This window comes from Podarcis raffonei, chromosome 8 (assembly GCF_027172205.1).
Source record: "Podarcis raffonei isolate rPodRaf1 chromosome 8, rPodRaf1.pri, whole genome shotgun sequence".
Classification (NCBI taxonomy): domain Eukaryota; kingdom Metazoa; phylum Chordata; class Lepidosauria; order Squamata; family Lacertidae; genus Podarcis; species Podarcis raffonei.
In genome coordinates this window covers 33,501,987-33,517,193 of record NC_070609.1, presented here as the reverse complement: position 1 = coordinate 33,517,193, position 15,207 = coordinate 33,501,987, and the positions used below count along the sequence as shown (strand labels likewise).

At 49.3% G+C, this 15,207-nt stretch overlaps 1 protein-coding gene across 5 annotated transcripts in view; it reads left to right on the top strand.

Annotated features, from left to right (window-relative positions):
• The window catches only part of MACF1 (microtubule actin crosslinking factor 1), a 291,360-nt gene that overhangs the window by 11,854 nt on the left and 264,299 nt on the right, over window positions 1-15,207 (top strand). The window contains exon 1 of one of the 5 annotated variants that reach the window (XM_053399047.1): window positions 6,429-6,704. The exons of the other annotated variants lie outside the window; for them this stretch is intronic. Coding sequence (XP_053255022.1) covers window positions 6,611-6,704 — 94 coding nt within the window. The 5' untranslated portion in view covers window positions 6,429-6,610. Of the gene's footprint in view, window positions 1-6,428; window positions 6,705-15,207 lie in introns of those variants that run through there. 5 annotated transcript variants of the gene reach the window in all.

Sequence of the window (15,207 nt, the reverse complement as noted above, 5' to 3'; positions counted from 1 at the left end):
GACTGGAAGGGGGATATTGGTGAGGAAAGCAGTTTAGGAAAAGGAGGGCGACTCCCATTTACTTGATGAAGTTGTAAATATTTTTGCATTCCCATTATGATTTGGTGCTCTATACTATTGGGTGCTCTGTGTTATTTGCAACTATTCTAGTTTCCACCTGGGAACAGGGATGTGCCACTAAGAAGCCCAGGAGCAAAGAGGTGATTTTCTTCTCTTTTTCCTGGGGGTGGGTGGGAATGAGTTCCTTCCCAAGCCTTGTTAGTTTGCATATTATTAATGCATTTAAATACATGCACCTTCAATAATAAGCACTTGGCAGAGAGTCATGTTTGGTGGGGCTGTGGTGGAAATATGATGTGTGTGTGAGAGGATAAATGAAAGTTAAGGACAAACAAAAGAGAACTTTGTGCTCCAAAACATGCTTAGGAAGTGAATGGTAATTGACAACAACTGTCTTTAAGTAGCATTGAGGCCAAATCAAAATGCAGACAATTGAAAGCAACAGGGAGGCAAAAATGCAGGTCAGGCTGCAGCTGAAATTGTCCAGGACCTCCCCCCCCCCCCCCGTGCTCACTTCCCTGTTGTGCTCTAAGCATGACAGATGCTTTACTTATTTTTAGGATAAAGTTGACAGCTGAAATAAGCAACACTGTGCAGAGTGTCTTTTCTGGAGATGGGATGTTCTAAAAAAAGGAGACCTGGTTTATTTTTCTGGTAAGCTGGTGATCTGAAGTACATGATGTGTCTTAAAATAAATGAGTCTCCTGAAAATCAGGGATGAATTCACGTTTGTCTCATTTAGGCAGAGGTGAAACACTTGGTAAATAAATGCCAGGTAGAGGCTAGATACTGTAGACAGAGCCAACTTATAATTTGGAGGATCTATTAATTTGCGCATCTCTCGCTTAAGCTTATGGGTTTGTTTGTTTTAGTAACAACCACCTGGGGGTTATTGATAGTGAGGAACTTCCCTTTTGGACCATCCAAGATGTGTTTTGGAAATTCATATTCAGTAGTATTTAAAACATTCTGCAAGCGCTGTGGTCTAAACCACTGAGCCTAGGGCTTGCCAATTGGAAGGTCGGCGGTTCGAATCCCCGCGATGGTGTGAGCTCCCGTTGCTCGGTCCCAGCTCCTGCCAACCTAGCAGTTTGAAAGCACGTCAAAGTGCAAGTAGATAAATAGGTAAGGTAAGCGGGAAGGTAAACAGCATTTCCGTGCGCTGCTCTGGTTTTGCCAGAAGCGGCTTAGTCATGCTGGCCACATGACCCGGGAAAACTGTCTGCAAATGCCAGCTCCCTCGGCCAGTAAAGTGAGATGAGCGCAGCAACCCCAGAGTCGTTTGCAACTGGACTTAACTGTCAGGGGTCCTTTACCTTTACCTTTTTACAAGCTTTAAAAAAGAAGGTAATAAGTTTCAAAACCAAATTTGCCACACATTTGGAGGTTGTTGTTTTTTTAAAGGGAAAAAACCCAGTATCTTCTACTGAATTGTTGTCTCCTGAAGTTGAAACCCCATAATCCCTGCCCCACCCCCTGCAAAGTTTGTTGGAAAGTTGTTGAAAAGCAATGGAGCTCTGAAATCTGGGCTGAACCCTTTTAAAGACAGGCTGGATGGCAGCTGCAAACATTTCTCGACAACAGTCACACCCATCCCACCTGCTTTTAAAGGTGAGACGCATTATGCTCACTTACAAGTCCCTTTCTTCCTATGAAGCTGCTAAGGAGCTCTGAGGCACCCAAGGGTGGTGGATCTGCTTCCAGTGGCAGTGGCAGTGCTGGGTTCTTGGTGATGGGAAGGAGATGAGCCCTCTGGCTCTTCCGCCCCCTTTCCTGTCTGGCCAGCACCCTCCCCTATTGATAGAGATTCCCTCTGTTCCATGAATGGGGCAGGACAGGGAGCTAGAGGGACTATGTCTCCTTCCCTAAGGCACATACCCATTCTCCCTCAGGCCACTCTAGTCCCATGCCACTCAGGATCAAGGGGCTCATGACACCCAGGCCCACTTTCTCTCCATGGTCCTGCAGCACAGAGTACCTCTGCTATGCTAGGCAGCACTGGAGGTGCTTTGCACTGACACAACTGATATCCTGTTCCCACCCTGCAGCTGCATTGCATCAACATTTCATGACTGGCCCTTCTTCCCCTTCAGCAGGAAAAATGCTTGCAAATCCTACTTCATCCTGTGCACTTGCAGATGAGTGACAAACAAGAGCATTCGTGCAGGATAGGCAAATCACGCTGACATCTCTCCTTTTGTACTTCAGGGTGCTTGAATTGGGCTGGAGTGTGCCAAGTAGAACACTTTAAAAACAAAAGAACAAAATGCTTCACCAAGCCACTCTGAGAACTGGTTAAGAGCATGTGCTATGAACTGGCAATCCCTGGGTTCTGAGCTTAGCTCTGAATTGACACTTGCTCTTTAGACAAGCTGCTGTCTCTCAGCCTCAGTCCTCAAGCTGTAACATGGGCCTAATAATGCTGGTCTACATTAAAGCATTCCTGGGGTTACTGAGGTGATGTTTATTTGATGCAATCCTATACACATTTGCCTGAAATTCAGCGGGGCTTACTTCCATGTAGACATGTATAGTATTGTGCTGTCAGGATGCAGCTAGACAGGACAGTGAGAGCGGCAGGGCCCAACCCAGATGCTCCCAATTTCCTACAAAGTGGTGTGTGTGTGTGTGTGTGTGTGTGTGTGTGTGTGTGTACGCACACACACACAGAATTTACAAAGTGTGGCCTGGAGTGGTTGAGTCCTACACCTTTTCTTTGACAAACCACTTAATCCCTACTCCTTCTCCTTTTGGGGTTACTTTCAGTCACAAAGTTTCAAGGGTGAAAATGGCTTTTTTGAAATGTGTGCATTTGGGGGGGGGTGAGTGTAGGTGCAGAGAACCATGGTGGGTGTCGTGAGGGTTCAGCTCTCTGCATTGTCCCTCAGTATTGCCTGCAAGGGATGCAGAGGCCTCCTCCCCTCAAAACCCCAGCACCTCAAGTTTTGCTTATGTAGTCTGCATAGGAGAACACTGAGGAGAATTGTCATGCCAGTCAGCTCATGAGAGATTGAAGCTGGAATGGAATAAGGCGCTTTTCACGTTGCCATTGCAACGCAGATGGCTGAGTAACCATTCTGTTGGTTGCCATGGTTACAGAGAGAGTGGGGGGAAGGAAATATATATAGCTGACTACTCCTGGTTTGGCTCCACCTATCCCCATCCATAAATAGGATAGTGGGTCTCAAGATGCCCGTTTTGAAGGGAGTTCTCCCCCTCAAAAAAAGACTAAGGGTTTTTTTTGGGGGGGGTTAAAGTTGTTATTATTATTGTTATTGCATGTTATAATGTATATAAAACAGAGAGAACAATTACAGGAACAGACAAAAATTGAAAGATGAAAAACAACACTATAAAACATGCACATAGAATGAGTTAAAATAAAAAATTAAAGACTATCAACTTTATCGTTGAAAAAGACTAGTTTTTTAACACTTTGTGTTGTGGCATGGGACTAGAGTGGCCTGAGGGAGAATGGGTGCCTTAGACACATGGAAAGGAGAATATTATGTTACAAAGGCAATGTCTTCACTGGGCCTAGTTTTTTTAATTGTAATAATTATTATTCTGTCTTATGCCATCAAAGAATGCCCTCAATCACTTTGTGTGCAGGACACTCATTCACTTCTGAAAACCCCCAGGGTTGCTCCAAAACATTTTGGTGCTCAGTGCAGAAATGGAGTATATAAATTCAGTCCATCCATTGCCCAAGTGACTGCCCCCATACACAAATTGATAAAGGGCACAATTCAGTGAGTTCTCCTGCGCAAGCAACTTTGCTCTGCCCTGTGCCACAGCTACGGGTGAAATTTGCCTGCCTCTGCCTGCCACTCATTGCAGCCCCACCAGCCTGCAGTCTTGTGTCATCACAGGAAATCCCCCAAAAGAGAATCTTTGGATTTTCCTGCTAATTGACCCTTGATGAAAGTGCAGCTGCTTTTGTGCACATACAGAGAACTCTTTCACCCTGCCTCAGTCTGCACACCTCCATTTCCAGCTGGAGACAATTGGGGCCCATAGCAGTCAGAACTTATCTCATACTTCACTCCTTTTCGGGTGGGGGGAACCCGGCTTTAATTCCCAGGCAATTTCTGCCATCCCCTTTATTTATGTCAGTGGGCACATCCTAGCTTCCCAAATAACGAACTACCGGTAAGCAGTTTCTTTTCTGGGGTCTTGCATTTCTCGGGATTTCCCACCAGATGTCGCTCAAACTCTTCAATTCATTTGCTGCCGGGTCCCTCTTCAACTATGACAGATTCTCTTCACCGAAAGCAGATCATTGCACATGACCATCATAGACATCTATTTTTGCACTGATCACATTCTGGGTGAACAATGGCACAGGCCTGAGCTACTTCCAGCCCACCTGCCGGGTATGTGGCCTTTCTTGCCTCCTGCTTTTGTTTACTGGCACTCTGCCTGTCCCCCGCCCGCCCCGCCATCCCAGCAGGTTTGTTGAATTCTTGGTGGAATGTTTTTGGCTTGGTGGGACACAAGAAGCTCAGACATGGAGCAGCAACACTGACCTCTGCTCCCCCACCTTGGCTTAAGGAAGTGTTAGCTTCTAACACTACCTGGTTTGGGAAGATGCTAATTTATTAAGACAAAGTGCCTAGGTAGCAAAACAGCCACTCCTGCAGGGTGCCTGGAGAAACAAGGTGGATTTCTCCTTGAACCAGCAATGTGAAGAATGCCTTCAATGGGGTGCAAGGTTCGCTTAAGGAAAAAAGCCGGGGGAGCCAGTTTGCAAAGCAGATCCAAGCTCAGGAAGGTTTTGACAAGATATATGGAAAATGAAAGGAAAGGGGAAACAATTTAAGCAAGTGAACATAGGATTGCAGTTTACCGCTGCCCATACCTCAGAAATACCTGGTGCTCTCCAGGTTCATAAGAATACAACAACTAGCAGCCTATGGGAACCATCTGGAAGGCGCTGGATTGCCAATGACTAAACACTTGCCTACTTCAGAGGTGGAATAAATGTCACCATACAGCTCATGCTGAATGCCTCTGACTCTTGGCAGCGGATTTAGAGGAGCATGACCAGTTTGGTCACACTGGGCACACAGGGGCGCTGCAGGAGATGCCGTAACAATGCTTTAGAATGGAGCATGAGTGTTGGGGGGTGAATGTTAGTGTTGCACAGGGCGCTGCTGAAATTTGAGACCCCAAATGCTGCCTTTTGGGGCTCTGTGATGGGGCTTCATCCTTCAAGGAGCCTCATCTTGCACCAACCATCAACTCCAACAGCATGCAAGGACTATGACATGGCCACTAGTTTCAATGAAGTGTGGGACCCTGCAGGACTGGCAGAATTGATACCATTATTGGGACCCGTAACTGGACAGGTGAGAAGTTAGGATTTGGTAGCGTGTGGTTGGAAGATTCAGCTGTCAGGGCAGGTGAAGGCCAGGCCAGGCGTGGAGGTGGGGTTCTGGGCACGGTTCTGCTGAAAATGATCAGTTGCTGGCCCAGCCCTGCCATTTGGCTGAGTTGAGGTGGATGCTAGGAGGGCAGGGTGGGCAGACCTCTACATGCCACATCAAGCCCTCAGGTGATGGAGGACATCACCAGGGTAGAAGTTAGATTCAACAGCCTGCTCATCTACAAGGACTGGAGTGGGTGTGCATTGAGTGTTGCAGCATCTTGCCTTTCCTCCGAAAAGCAGCAAAAGGGCTAGGGAGAGCCAGCCACAAATTTAGATCTGGGGTGAGTTCCTGACTTCTTTGTCCGCTGCCCCCCATCCTTTTCTGTTTCTTTCGCCAGAAAGGATTCCGGTGGTACTTGGGGGTGGGCTGTCCCCGCTCCCTCCGGGCTTCTTGGCTTGTTGGCGGGGGCAATCCAACCAACCCCTTCTGGGTTTGCATCCCGCCCTTCTGCTCTTCTTCGGATCCAGTTTGCTTTTCTGTTCCAGTCTGTCCTCCTCTTTCCCTTTCCGCCTCTAGTTCTGGCCGTTTCCTGGCGCCTCTCTTCTGGATCTCGAGGCCTACATCGCGAGGCCTCCTGACACCCCGGAGCCTTTCCCCTTGCCTTCGGGGCCCTGGGTTCGGTGGTCGCACCTGGTTCCCGGCCAGCCCAGCTCCTGATGCTGATCCGCCCCAAGTGGCGCCAGCCGGGTTCTGCCCTCGCTCTGCCTCTGCAGTTCCGCGGCCGCCCGCCGGGCGTCGCCTCCGCCGCCACTCGGGCTGCGCCGGGCTGAGCAGGCTCCTGCCGGGCCGGCAGAATAAGAAGGAGAGCCGCCGAGCCGGGGGCTGGCCTGGGCCTCCCTGACAGCAGCGGGTGGAGCTTGAGTCGGGAGGCCGGGAAGAGAAGGAGGAGGAGGAGGAGGAGACGAGGCGGAAGGAAGGAAGGAGCAGCAGCAGAGCCGGCGGCAGGGAGACGCCGACGCCGCGGAGCTCCAGCGCCCGGCCGCCTCTCGCCTTCCTCGCCCGACGCGCAGCCAGCAGGCAGGCAGGCAGGCACCAGGCTCGGCACAAAGGGATCGCCGCTCCCCCGCCCGCGCTCCCGCCCGCCAGCTGGTCTGGCCCGGTCCGGGGCGGGCAGCGCCATGGCCGGCTACGTGCCGGGCAAGCTGCCGCTCAACCGCAGCCAGGAGAAGGAGTTCGTGCAGGCCTACGAGGATGTCCTGGAGCGCTACAAAGGTGGGCTCGCGGCTACTTCGGAGAAGGGAGCGGCACCGGCAGGCGGGCGGGCGGGCGCCCCCCTCTTCCTTCTCCTTCCCTACCCTGAGCGGGCTGCCTTAATAACACACACACACACACAAAACCCGGCCCAGGTGGGCCCCCCTCGGGCAATAGGGATGCTTGGGCGGGGGAGGCGCCGAAGGATGCTAAAGTGGGGGTGTGGGAGGCAAGAAGAGGGTTCCAGCCTGGCTGTCAGAATTCCTGCCGGGGAGGGCGGCGGCGGCGGCGAAGAAGCCTGGTCCGGTGCTGGCGATGGAGGGCTCGGTCGCGGTCCGGCTGGCTCCTCCCTGCAGCCTCTTTGCCTGGAGAGCCCTTCCTGCCTCTGGACGCTGTTTGCCCGCCTGCTTCGCGCAGCGCCTCCTCGCCTGCATTCTCGGGCTGGCCGGGGAAGGGCTGCCTGCTGGCTCCGCGCCGAAGTGCGGTGCTGGGGTGTGTGTCTGCCGGGGGAGGAGGAGGAGGACGGCGGCGCCCCCTCCCGCTCCATCCTTCCAGGCCCGAGCGGGCCCGGTCCTCCTCCGCCTCTCAGCCAAGGGCTGTCCAGAAGCGGCTTTCCCTTTGTTGATGGGCCCGCAAGCGAGCCGCGTGCGGGTCTCTCGCAAAAGGAGCGCCTGGACTTTCCCCACCCGGGGACACGGGAGCTCTCCCTGCCCCGCTTGGCTGCTCCTCTTTAGAAGAACGGAGAATGACGCCTTCCATTTAACTTTTGTTGCCGCTAAAGCAACAACGACGAGGCGCCTACACGCCCTTCCATTCAGATAACCGCGGTGGGGTCATAGGAACTCAAAAGCCAGTGCTGTCGAGGCTCCTTCGTGGCGGCCCGTGTGATTTCTGGTGTGGTTTGTGGGTTGCATGGGCGGGCGGTGGGTGTGCAGTTCCCATGTAGACTCTCTTTTCTTCCTTGATGTGGCTTGTCTGTCTGTCCCTGCAGGCATGCAGTACATTATTAGCATCACCCGTATATTCTGCCCCTTCCTACCTGATTTCCTCCAGGTGTTTTGGACTCTGCCTCCCATCACCTGCTCTCTGGGGCTGATGGGAGTTGTAGTCCAGAACACCTGGGGAGTAGGGTGGAGGCTGTCCAAAGCATATGCATTGTGCAGTCAACAAACTCAGCACAAGGGAGACAATTTTGTGTGTGTGATCAAAGTGGGTATTGGCGTGGGAGTCTCCTTTGTTGAAAGGTCTGCCGTTCAGTCACAGAGCATGTGCAGAAGGCCCTAGGTTCAGTTCTCCAAGCCATCTCCAGGTTGGGCTGGGAAAGGACTCGGTCCTGAAAACCTGGAGAGCTGCTGCCAGTCAGTGTAGACAATGAGCTAGACAGAGCAATGAATTGCCTTGGTATAAAACGGCTTCCTGTGTCTTATTGGTGAAGTTCGTGCAGAGGGAAAGTGGATCTGGAAGATACAACGAGGCAGCTTCCAAGCCTACCATTTCCCCCATAAACTTGGGAGGCATAGCTGTGCTAAACAGTTTTTTTTTTAATGGCAGGTGGGTGGGTGGCATAATGACTATAATCCTTTCACTTGTTCAAAACGTCTTCTGTATTAAAAAAAAATGCTAAAAGTGAGGAATAGTTCTGTATGCAGTATCCAGACTTCACAACATTGGGGGGATGGAAGTAAAAACTGGGAAATCCACAATGAAACACATGTTTTGTCCTGCTAAAACTGCTGCTGGAGAGTTGAGTGCTTGCTTGTCTAAATCACTGCTGAACTCAACTGACTTCTTTTTCTTCATTGGGAAACTGGCTGGGTTGCTGCCTTGATTTGGTGTCCTTGCCATACTGCACAGTTGCACTTTGCTGGAGCTCACTTCCCTAATCAGACGTCACTCTCAAGATAGATAGTGCAAGGGAGGAAAAACGCCCTTAAGAACAACCTTGCAAACTGTCCAGACTGGAACTGGGTGCTGGAAAACAGCGTAAGAAACATAGGTCATGTGAGACAGTATCTGGTGGCTGCTCTACAAAGTTGCCAGCTTCAGAACTTTGTGTTCTTCATAGATGGTGAGAGCAAACTTCAGGGTTGCTGTTAAATAGCTTCCAGTTCCAATAAAACAGGCTTCCCCAACCAGGTGCCCCCTGAATGATTTGGACTCTGTTTCCCAGCAGCCAGTGGGCTGGGATGATGGGAGTTGTAGTCCAGCAGTGTTTGGAGGGTCACAGATTAGGTGTCCCTGAACATCTGGGGTATTATTTGCCAGGCCTAGTTAGGTTGCTTTTTTCTGAAAAAAGGGATGGCCTGAACATTCTGGTTGTGGGATTGGAGCATCCCAATGTAAACTCTGGAAGCTTATATGCTGTTGGTGGTAAATCTTAAATCAGTGGTCCCTTTCAGCATCCCAAAAGGTCTGTATGGTGCCAACTCTCTCCTAGCCCATATTCAAATCTTCCATTTCCCCTGCAATTCTCTTGCTGAATCCCCAGCTGTCTTACCATGGTTCAACCTTGTTAGCTTTACCTCTGCTGTCACTTTAGGCTAGTTTTCCCCAACCTGACTCCCATCTTCCCTGACCATTGATTTGTGCTGGGTGGGGCTGATGGGAGTTGTAATCCAACAACATTTGGAGTTCACCAGATTGGGAGGTGATGACTGTACGTTTCTGGGGGTGCAGTGCCTGTCTTGTTTTATCTTATGATTTTAAATGCCGCACACTGAATAAATAATGGCAGGCTTTTTTTTAAAAAAAGGTCTTCAAATTAATTTTTAAGCAGTTGCTGCTCCTCTTGATTATAAGTGGATTTCTCTGCCAGGTTAGATGAGGAACGCGCTTTCTATTCCTTTAAGAAAGACCTGGACAAAGTCATGGTCTTCCTAAGACAATTGCCTACCAGGTGCTGATGGGGACAGACACTGAGAAGGTGATGGTGATGCCTGATGCCTTCAAGCCCTGGTCTTGAAGAGCTTCTGAGCAAGGGAGTATCTGGGTGGCCATGAATGGGATCCTGGGCTGGATGGGTCCCTGGTCAGATCTAGCAGGCTAGTAACGCAAAGGGCATTGGGTGATGTGAGCCACTGCCCTTTAAACAACAGGCTTATCTGATGGCAATTGAAAGTGAGTGAGTTACAGGGTGCGCTGAAACTTGTCTGGTGAGGTTAAAACTTTTTCTGAAAGTCAACATTAACTCTCACCTTCAGGCCAAGTTAGACAAGTACACACACACACACACACACACACACACACACACGTTTGACTGAGAATTGTCTATGGGGTGGGAGAGGAAGGAAATGAATGGCAAACTTGTACTGGACAGGAAAATCTATTCTGCATTATTAGGCGGAAAGAGGGGAGGGAGCACCAGTAGAAGCAAATCCGTCTTTGGCCTTAGCTGAACAAATTGGGCTTCTCTTTCACTGTATGTACAGCCCTCAAGAGCAAAGACTGAACATATCCTTGGAAGAGACATACACACAGAGAAAGACACGAAAAGGGGGTGGGGATGGATTTTACAGCTTAAACATTAATTTCCCTTTGCTAGGCCGGCATCGTAAACAAGATTATTCCCAGCTGGGCTGAGCCCCCTTGTGAATTCCAGGGCAGCAATTGGTTTTCATTAACCAGCATGTCACATTAGCCAGAACTGCGCTTCTCATGGCATGGACCATTGTCTGCTTGGGTGTCTCTTCTGGACAGCCTTTAGGAAAATGACCCTGCGAAAGAAAGAGGGGGTGTAGGTGGGGTGTGTGTGTTTAGAATTCAAACCACTGAGTGCATCTAAGCCCCAAAGCAGTTTTCTTACCATGCTTGTGGAAATGGAGAGGCAAGCTGCCTCAGGTAAGGCAGCAAAGGAGGAACTTTTTCTCCTTTCTTCTTTTTCAGTCACCCCTTTGGAATATACGAAAGCTCCTCCTCTGTATCACTTTTATATGGCACTTTTAATTTAATGAGCAGAGCTATGCACTGATTGCTATGGGGTCTGACATCAGATCAGCCCTTTGGACCAGCAGCCTTGAGAGGAACAGCTGGCCCACCACACTCTTTTACATTTTTATTTATTTGTGATGTTTATGTTGGCTGTGTAGTTGCATGTTTCTCTGTGTGTCTCACAAAGATAACATGCCAGAACATAATATTTAAGTATATGTGGAAGCAGGAAAAGAAAGGACCATAGTTTTAATAGAAGAGCATCTACTTTGCATGTAGAAGGTCTCAAGTTCAATCTGCCATGGCATTTCCAGGCAGGGCCAGGAAAATACTCCCCATCTGAAACCCTGGTTTGCCACTGCCAGTCTGTGTAGGCAATGCTGAAGTAGATGGTCTGAAGTTTGACTCAATAGAAGGCAGCTTACTCTGTTCTTCTGTGTGCAGGCAACTATATAAGGCCAAAGGTTGCTGGGGTGCTCTGGAATCAATCCACACTGCACCCCACATTTATGGTGTTTCCAATTTCCTTGCACTGTTTCTCTAATGATGTAGAGGTAGAAAGCATTCTTCACATGCAAATACTGGTGGCTTGGATCTTGGGCAGCATGGAAATCCAGTCAGGTAGGTTTTCCAGACAATTGTGAAGCCTTGTCTCCCTTTCTGCTGACAGAGGATAATAATATTGTGTTCACGTGCTAAGCAGCGTCTGTGGGGACCTGCTGCTCCAGTCTAGCCAGCCAGAAATGCGTTGTAATCCAGGCAACGTGATGTAAACTGTACTGCTCTGAAATTGGAACGGAGAAAGAGGGAGAGAAAAGTGGGTGGTTGTGAAGAGGGGGAGTATCTGTGTGGTAAATTATCAAAAGCTATGGCGTCATCTACTGTGCCAGTTTGCAAGGCATCCCTGCAAACTGAACTCTGTGGTTCAATACAGCATTCATCATTGCATATACAGTTATACCTCGGGTTACAGACACTTCAGGTTGCGTTTTTCAGGTTACGGACCGCCGAAACCCTGAAGTACCGGAACAGGTTACTTCCAGGTTTCGGCGGTCGTGCATGCGCAGACGCACCAAATCACAATCCGTGTGTGCGCAGCTGCGGGTTGCGAACGCTGTGGGTTGTGAGCGTGCATCCCGCATGGATCACGTTCACAACCCGAGCGTCCACTGTACTGTATTGAGTGGTTTTGTGGTGACTAAAAAATAGGAGTCCTTTTTTTTTTTTTTGCCTCGCTGATCCTCTGGGCTGTTAATGTTGTGTGCTGCACAGAGGTAGTATTGCCTAGTCATTCTCCACTGAGAGGCCTGATGTCGATGACATCATGAGAACGTTCATACCAAAAGCCATCTCCTCCTCCTCTGCTATGCTTCTGTCATTCAAACTCCCATTGCTGCATATTGCCCAAGAGTTTCAGTTGTCACACCGGTCTGTGATTTTTGCCCTTTGGAAAAGGAAGAGATGTCCATGTTTCTGATTGCAGTGAGGTGGAAGTGGCCTAGCTATTTGCTAGATACCAAGTCAATTTGGAGCTCCCCCCCCCCTGCAATTGCTGAGCTCCTGCTGCTCCTTTTCCCCTCCCAACTCTCTGTGCTCCATTTCGCCCTGCAATGATAAACACAATTCCTTTGTGGTGATGGAGGAGAAAGTCTTGCTTGGTGAGCAGTTTGGTTCCTGCAGAAGCTCAGCCTGCAGCAAGTGGCCTGTTCTGCTTAAAGAAGTGGCAACACTCCCTGCCTTGGGAGCGCTTCTACCTCCCAGGTTGGTGTTGCTGGGCGTTGAAGCACCTTTCCCACCTTGCCTGAGCAGTGGGTGGGAAGGAAGCTGTATTTTAAGTGCTGCAGTTCTAGGTGGAGCAGCTGCGTTGCCTGTTCTTTGCACGCCAGGCGTTTTCCCTGTAACTTGAAAAATGACATCTTGGATGCTGATGCTTCAAACTTTGGGTCATACTGAAATATCACAGTTGGGCTTTCCTGAGATGGGGGCTGAGGGAGCCTAGGCTGGGACAGAAGCCTGCCGGTGAACACCAGCTGAAATGGAATGTGAACCTAGGTTTTTCCAATCCAAGTTAAGCACAATGTCCAGTGCACCAGGAGAGAGAGAGGGAGAAGAAAGAGAAACCTTTAAGAGTTTTTAGGTACTCTATATGAACTAAGAATTCTTAGAACTGAGTGGCTGCCAAAATTACTGGCCAAAATAATGTCCCCCCGCCCCGGACGCTAAAACAGTATCATTCAATAACAGTTCTTCCCCAACCAGATGACTTCTCAATATTTTGGACTACAACTGCAACAACTACAATTCCCATCAGTTGCAGTCAGCATAGCTGTTGTAGATGGGTGTTGCAGTCAAAAGTATCTAGAGGCTACTAGGTTGGGGAAGGTTGCAATATCTTCATTATGTAGCAAGGAATTTCATAGATAATGCTTTGGCCGCTCTGCAGGGAATTATTGCCTTTTAGCAGGGTTAACCTGATCATCTGGAAGCCTAGTGGGGATATATATTTTTAATAGCTCTGTTGCCAGGGGACTGGGGACTAGAGCCTCATGTTGAAGGACTTTATGTTAGGCTTATTTGGTCTGCTTGTTGAGGAAACAAGTATGATGGATAATTGCGTTCTTGTGACGAAGATACACCCTTGCCTCTCCTTGCCTGGTTCCAGTTGTCTGTCCAGTTTGCTAGTCCCTGCGTTGTTGCTGGAGGGAGTGATAAGTAGCTCAGTTTTGTGCCCTCGACCAAGGTAGCCAATGTCTACCCCAGCCAGCATGGCTAGTGGTCGGGGTGATAGGAGTTATAGTGTAAGGATGTCTCTCATTATTGTGTGGGAGGAATTCAGGTGCATACCAGAAATCTAGGTTTGTGCAGTTAAAGCGTCCTAAGACTCAATTGTCCTAGTACAACAATCCACACACACAAAAACTGGGACTTTTTGCAGATAGGAAAGTGACAGGAAAAATGCACTGAAGAGCGTGGGATGAATGAATGATTAATTAATGGAAAGACAGGTGAATACCTTGCAAGCACATCAGGATGAGTATTCATTATTGTATAATTACCTTGTCGGAATGAATGGTCAGTAAAGACCAAACATGGCCTAACCTCCTCATAAGCTTTGTGCAAGCAAATCAGAATGAATGTGGAATAAACAGGTGGTGTAGATAAGAGTGTAATGTGGGGTTTATTAAGTGCTTTCTGGGTTCCATCACATGGCCACCCCTGAGCTGTGGTTACTGGGAAGCCAGTTGCGTGGGCCTGCCTTCCAGGGTGATCTGTGCTTGCAGCACAGGGCTGTTGCAACGCAACTGGAATATAGGAAAGGCCAATACATTTGCACTTGACTCTTGTTGTGGTGAGAGAGGAAGCCATCTATCCATCCCTCCATCTTCAGATGCTTTGCTGGTCCATCCTGCTGCACAGCTTTCAGGCTGAGGACTGCCTCAGCATCTCCTTGCTGGACTGTCGCTCTGTTGGCACCCCTAAAAATACCCCGTCTTCTGAAAGTTCTCAGGTTGCTTCGGTGGTGAAGTCTTGGGTCCTGAGTGGGAATGTTTTGTTCTTTATTTTTGGAGATTCTTTGGCTGTCTTGGTTGGGGAAGGAGAGGCGTCCTGCCTCTAGGGATGGCGCCTGCGGTGGCCCATCCTTCTCAGCCTCAGCCCCCTTTCCTTCTTTCATGCTGCCTGAATTCCTACCTGCTGACAGCCTTGGCGTGGCTTGCTTTGGGAGGGGAAGGTGCATTGCTAGGAGCAGACTGAGAAAGCCTTTGATCTCTTCTCCCTGGTGGATTTACTGGATGGCCTGAGACCAAAAGCGCTGAGAATTGGCTTGTTCCATTGCCTCTCCAAATTAAGTGCTGAACCTCACTGAGTGTGAAGGTGCTTCTAGTGTTGCATGGTCAGAGAGAGGGGCCTCTAGTAGGGCCCAGTAGGCAGCGTGGGAAGGGACTATGGTTTTGTGTCTACTGGAAAGCTAGGTTCTTTGCCCTCTGTAAAAAAGACGCACATTTGCTTACATTGTGAAACTGCAGTTTTCATGATTTGGCATAATTCTGCTTCTGCTTGTCAGGAACTCCACAGGGTGCTGGTGTCCTCTCTAACCACCTGAAATCTTAATTTGGGAACTCCTTTGGCTTTTGAAATTTCACTAGACATATTTGCTCACTTAATTTTCAAGCATGTTGTTGCAACCCGGAGGGGCTAGATGCTTGTTTTTTCCAGCAACCTTTGTTCTTGGGAAGCAGGATTCTGCATGGTGTGTCATGCTGCTTCTGTTCTTCCACAGAAGTGGGTCATGAACATGGATTGGAGTGATCAAGCTCTAGCCTGCAAATTGTGATATGAGAGAGGACTGAAGTCTTTCTCTGTTGGCAAACTTCTTTTAAAAATTGAGAAAAGTTTCCTTTTGTTAGCTGCGGATTCCATCAGATATTGTTGTGCAGCAAATTGCTTACGTGGCTTACTGAAGCCATGTGGAGCTGTTTGCTCTGCAGGGGCAGTGCTCTGGGACGGCAGCTGATCTCTGCTTGTGGCCTCTGCATCGCGGTCTGTGTGGGTGGAGCTGGTGGGTGGGTGTCCCTGGCTTGTGCTGTGGGGTTTGACT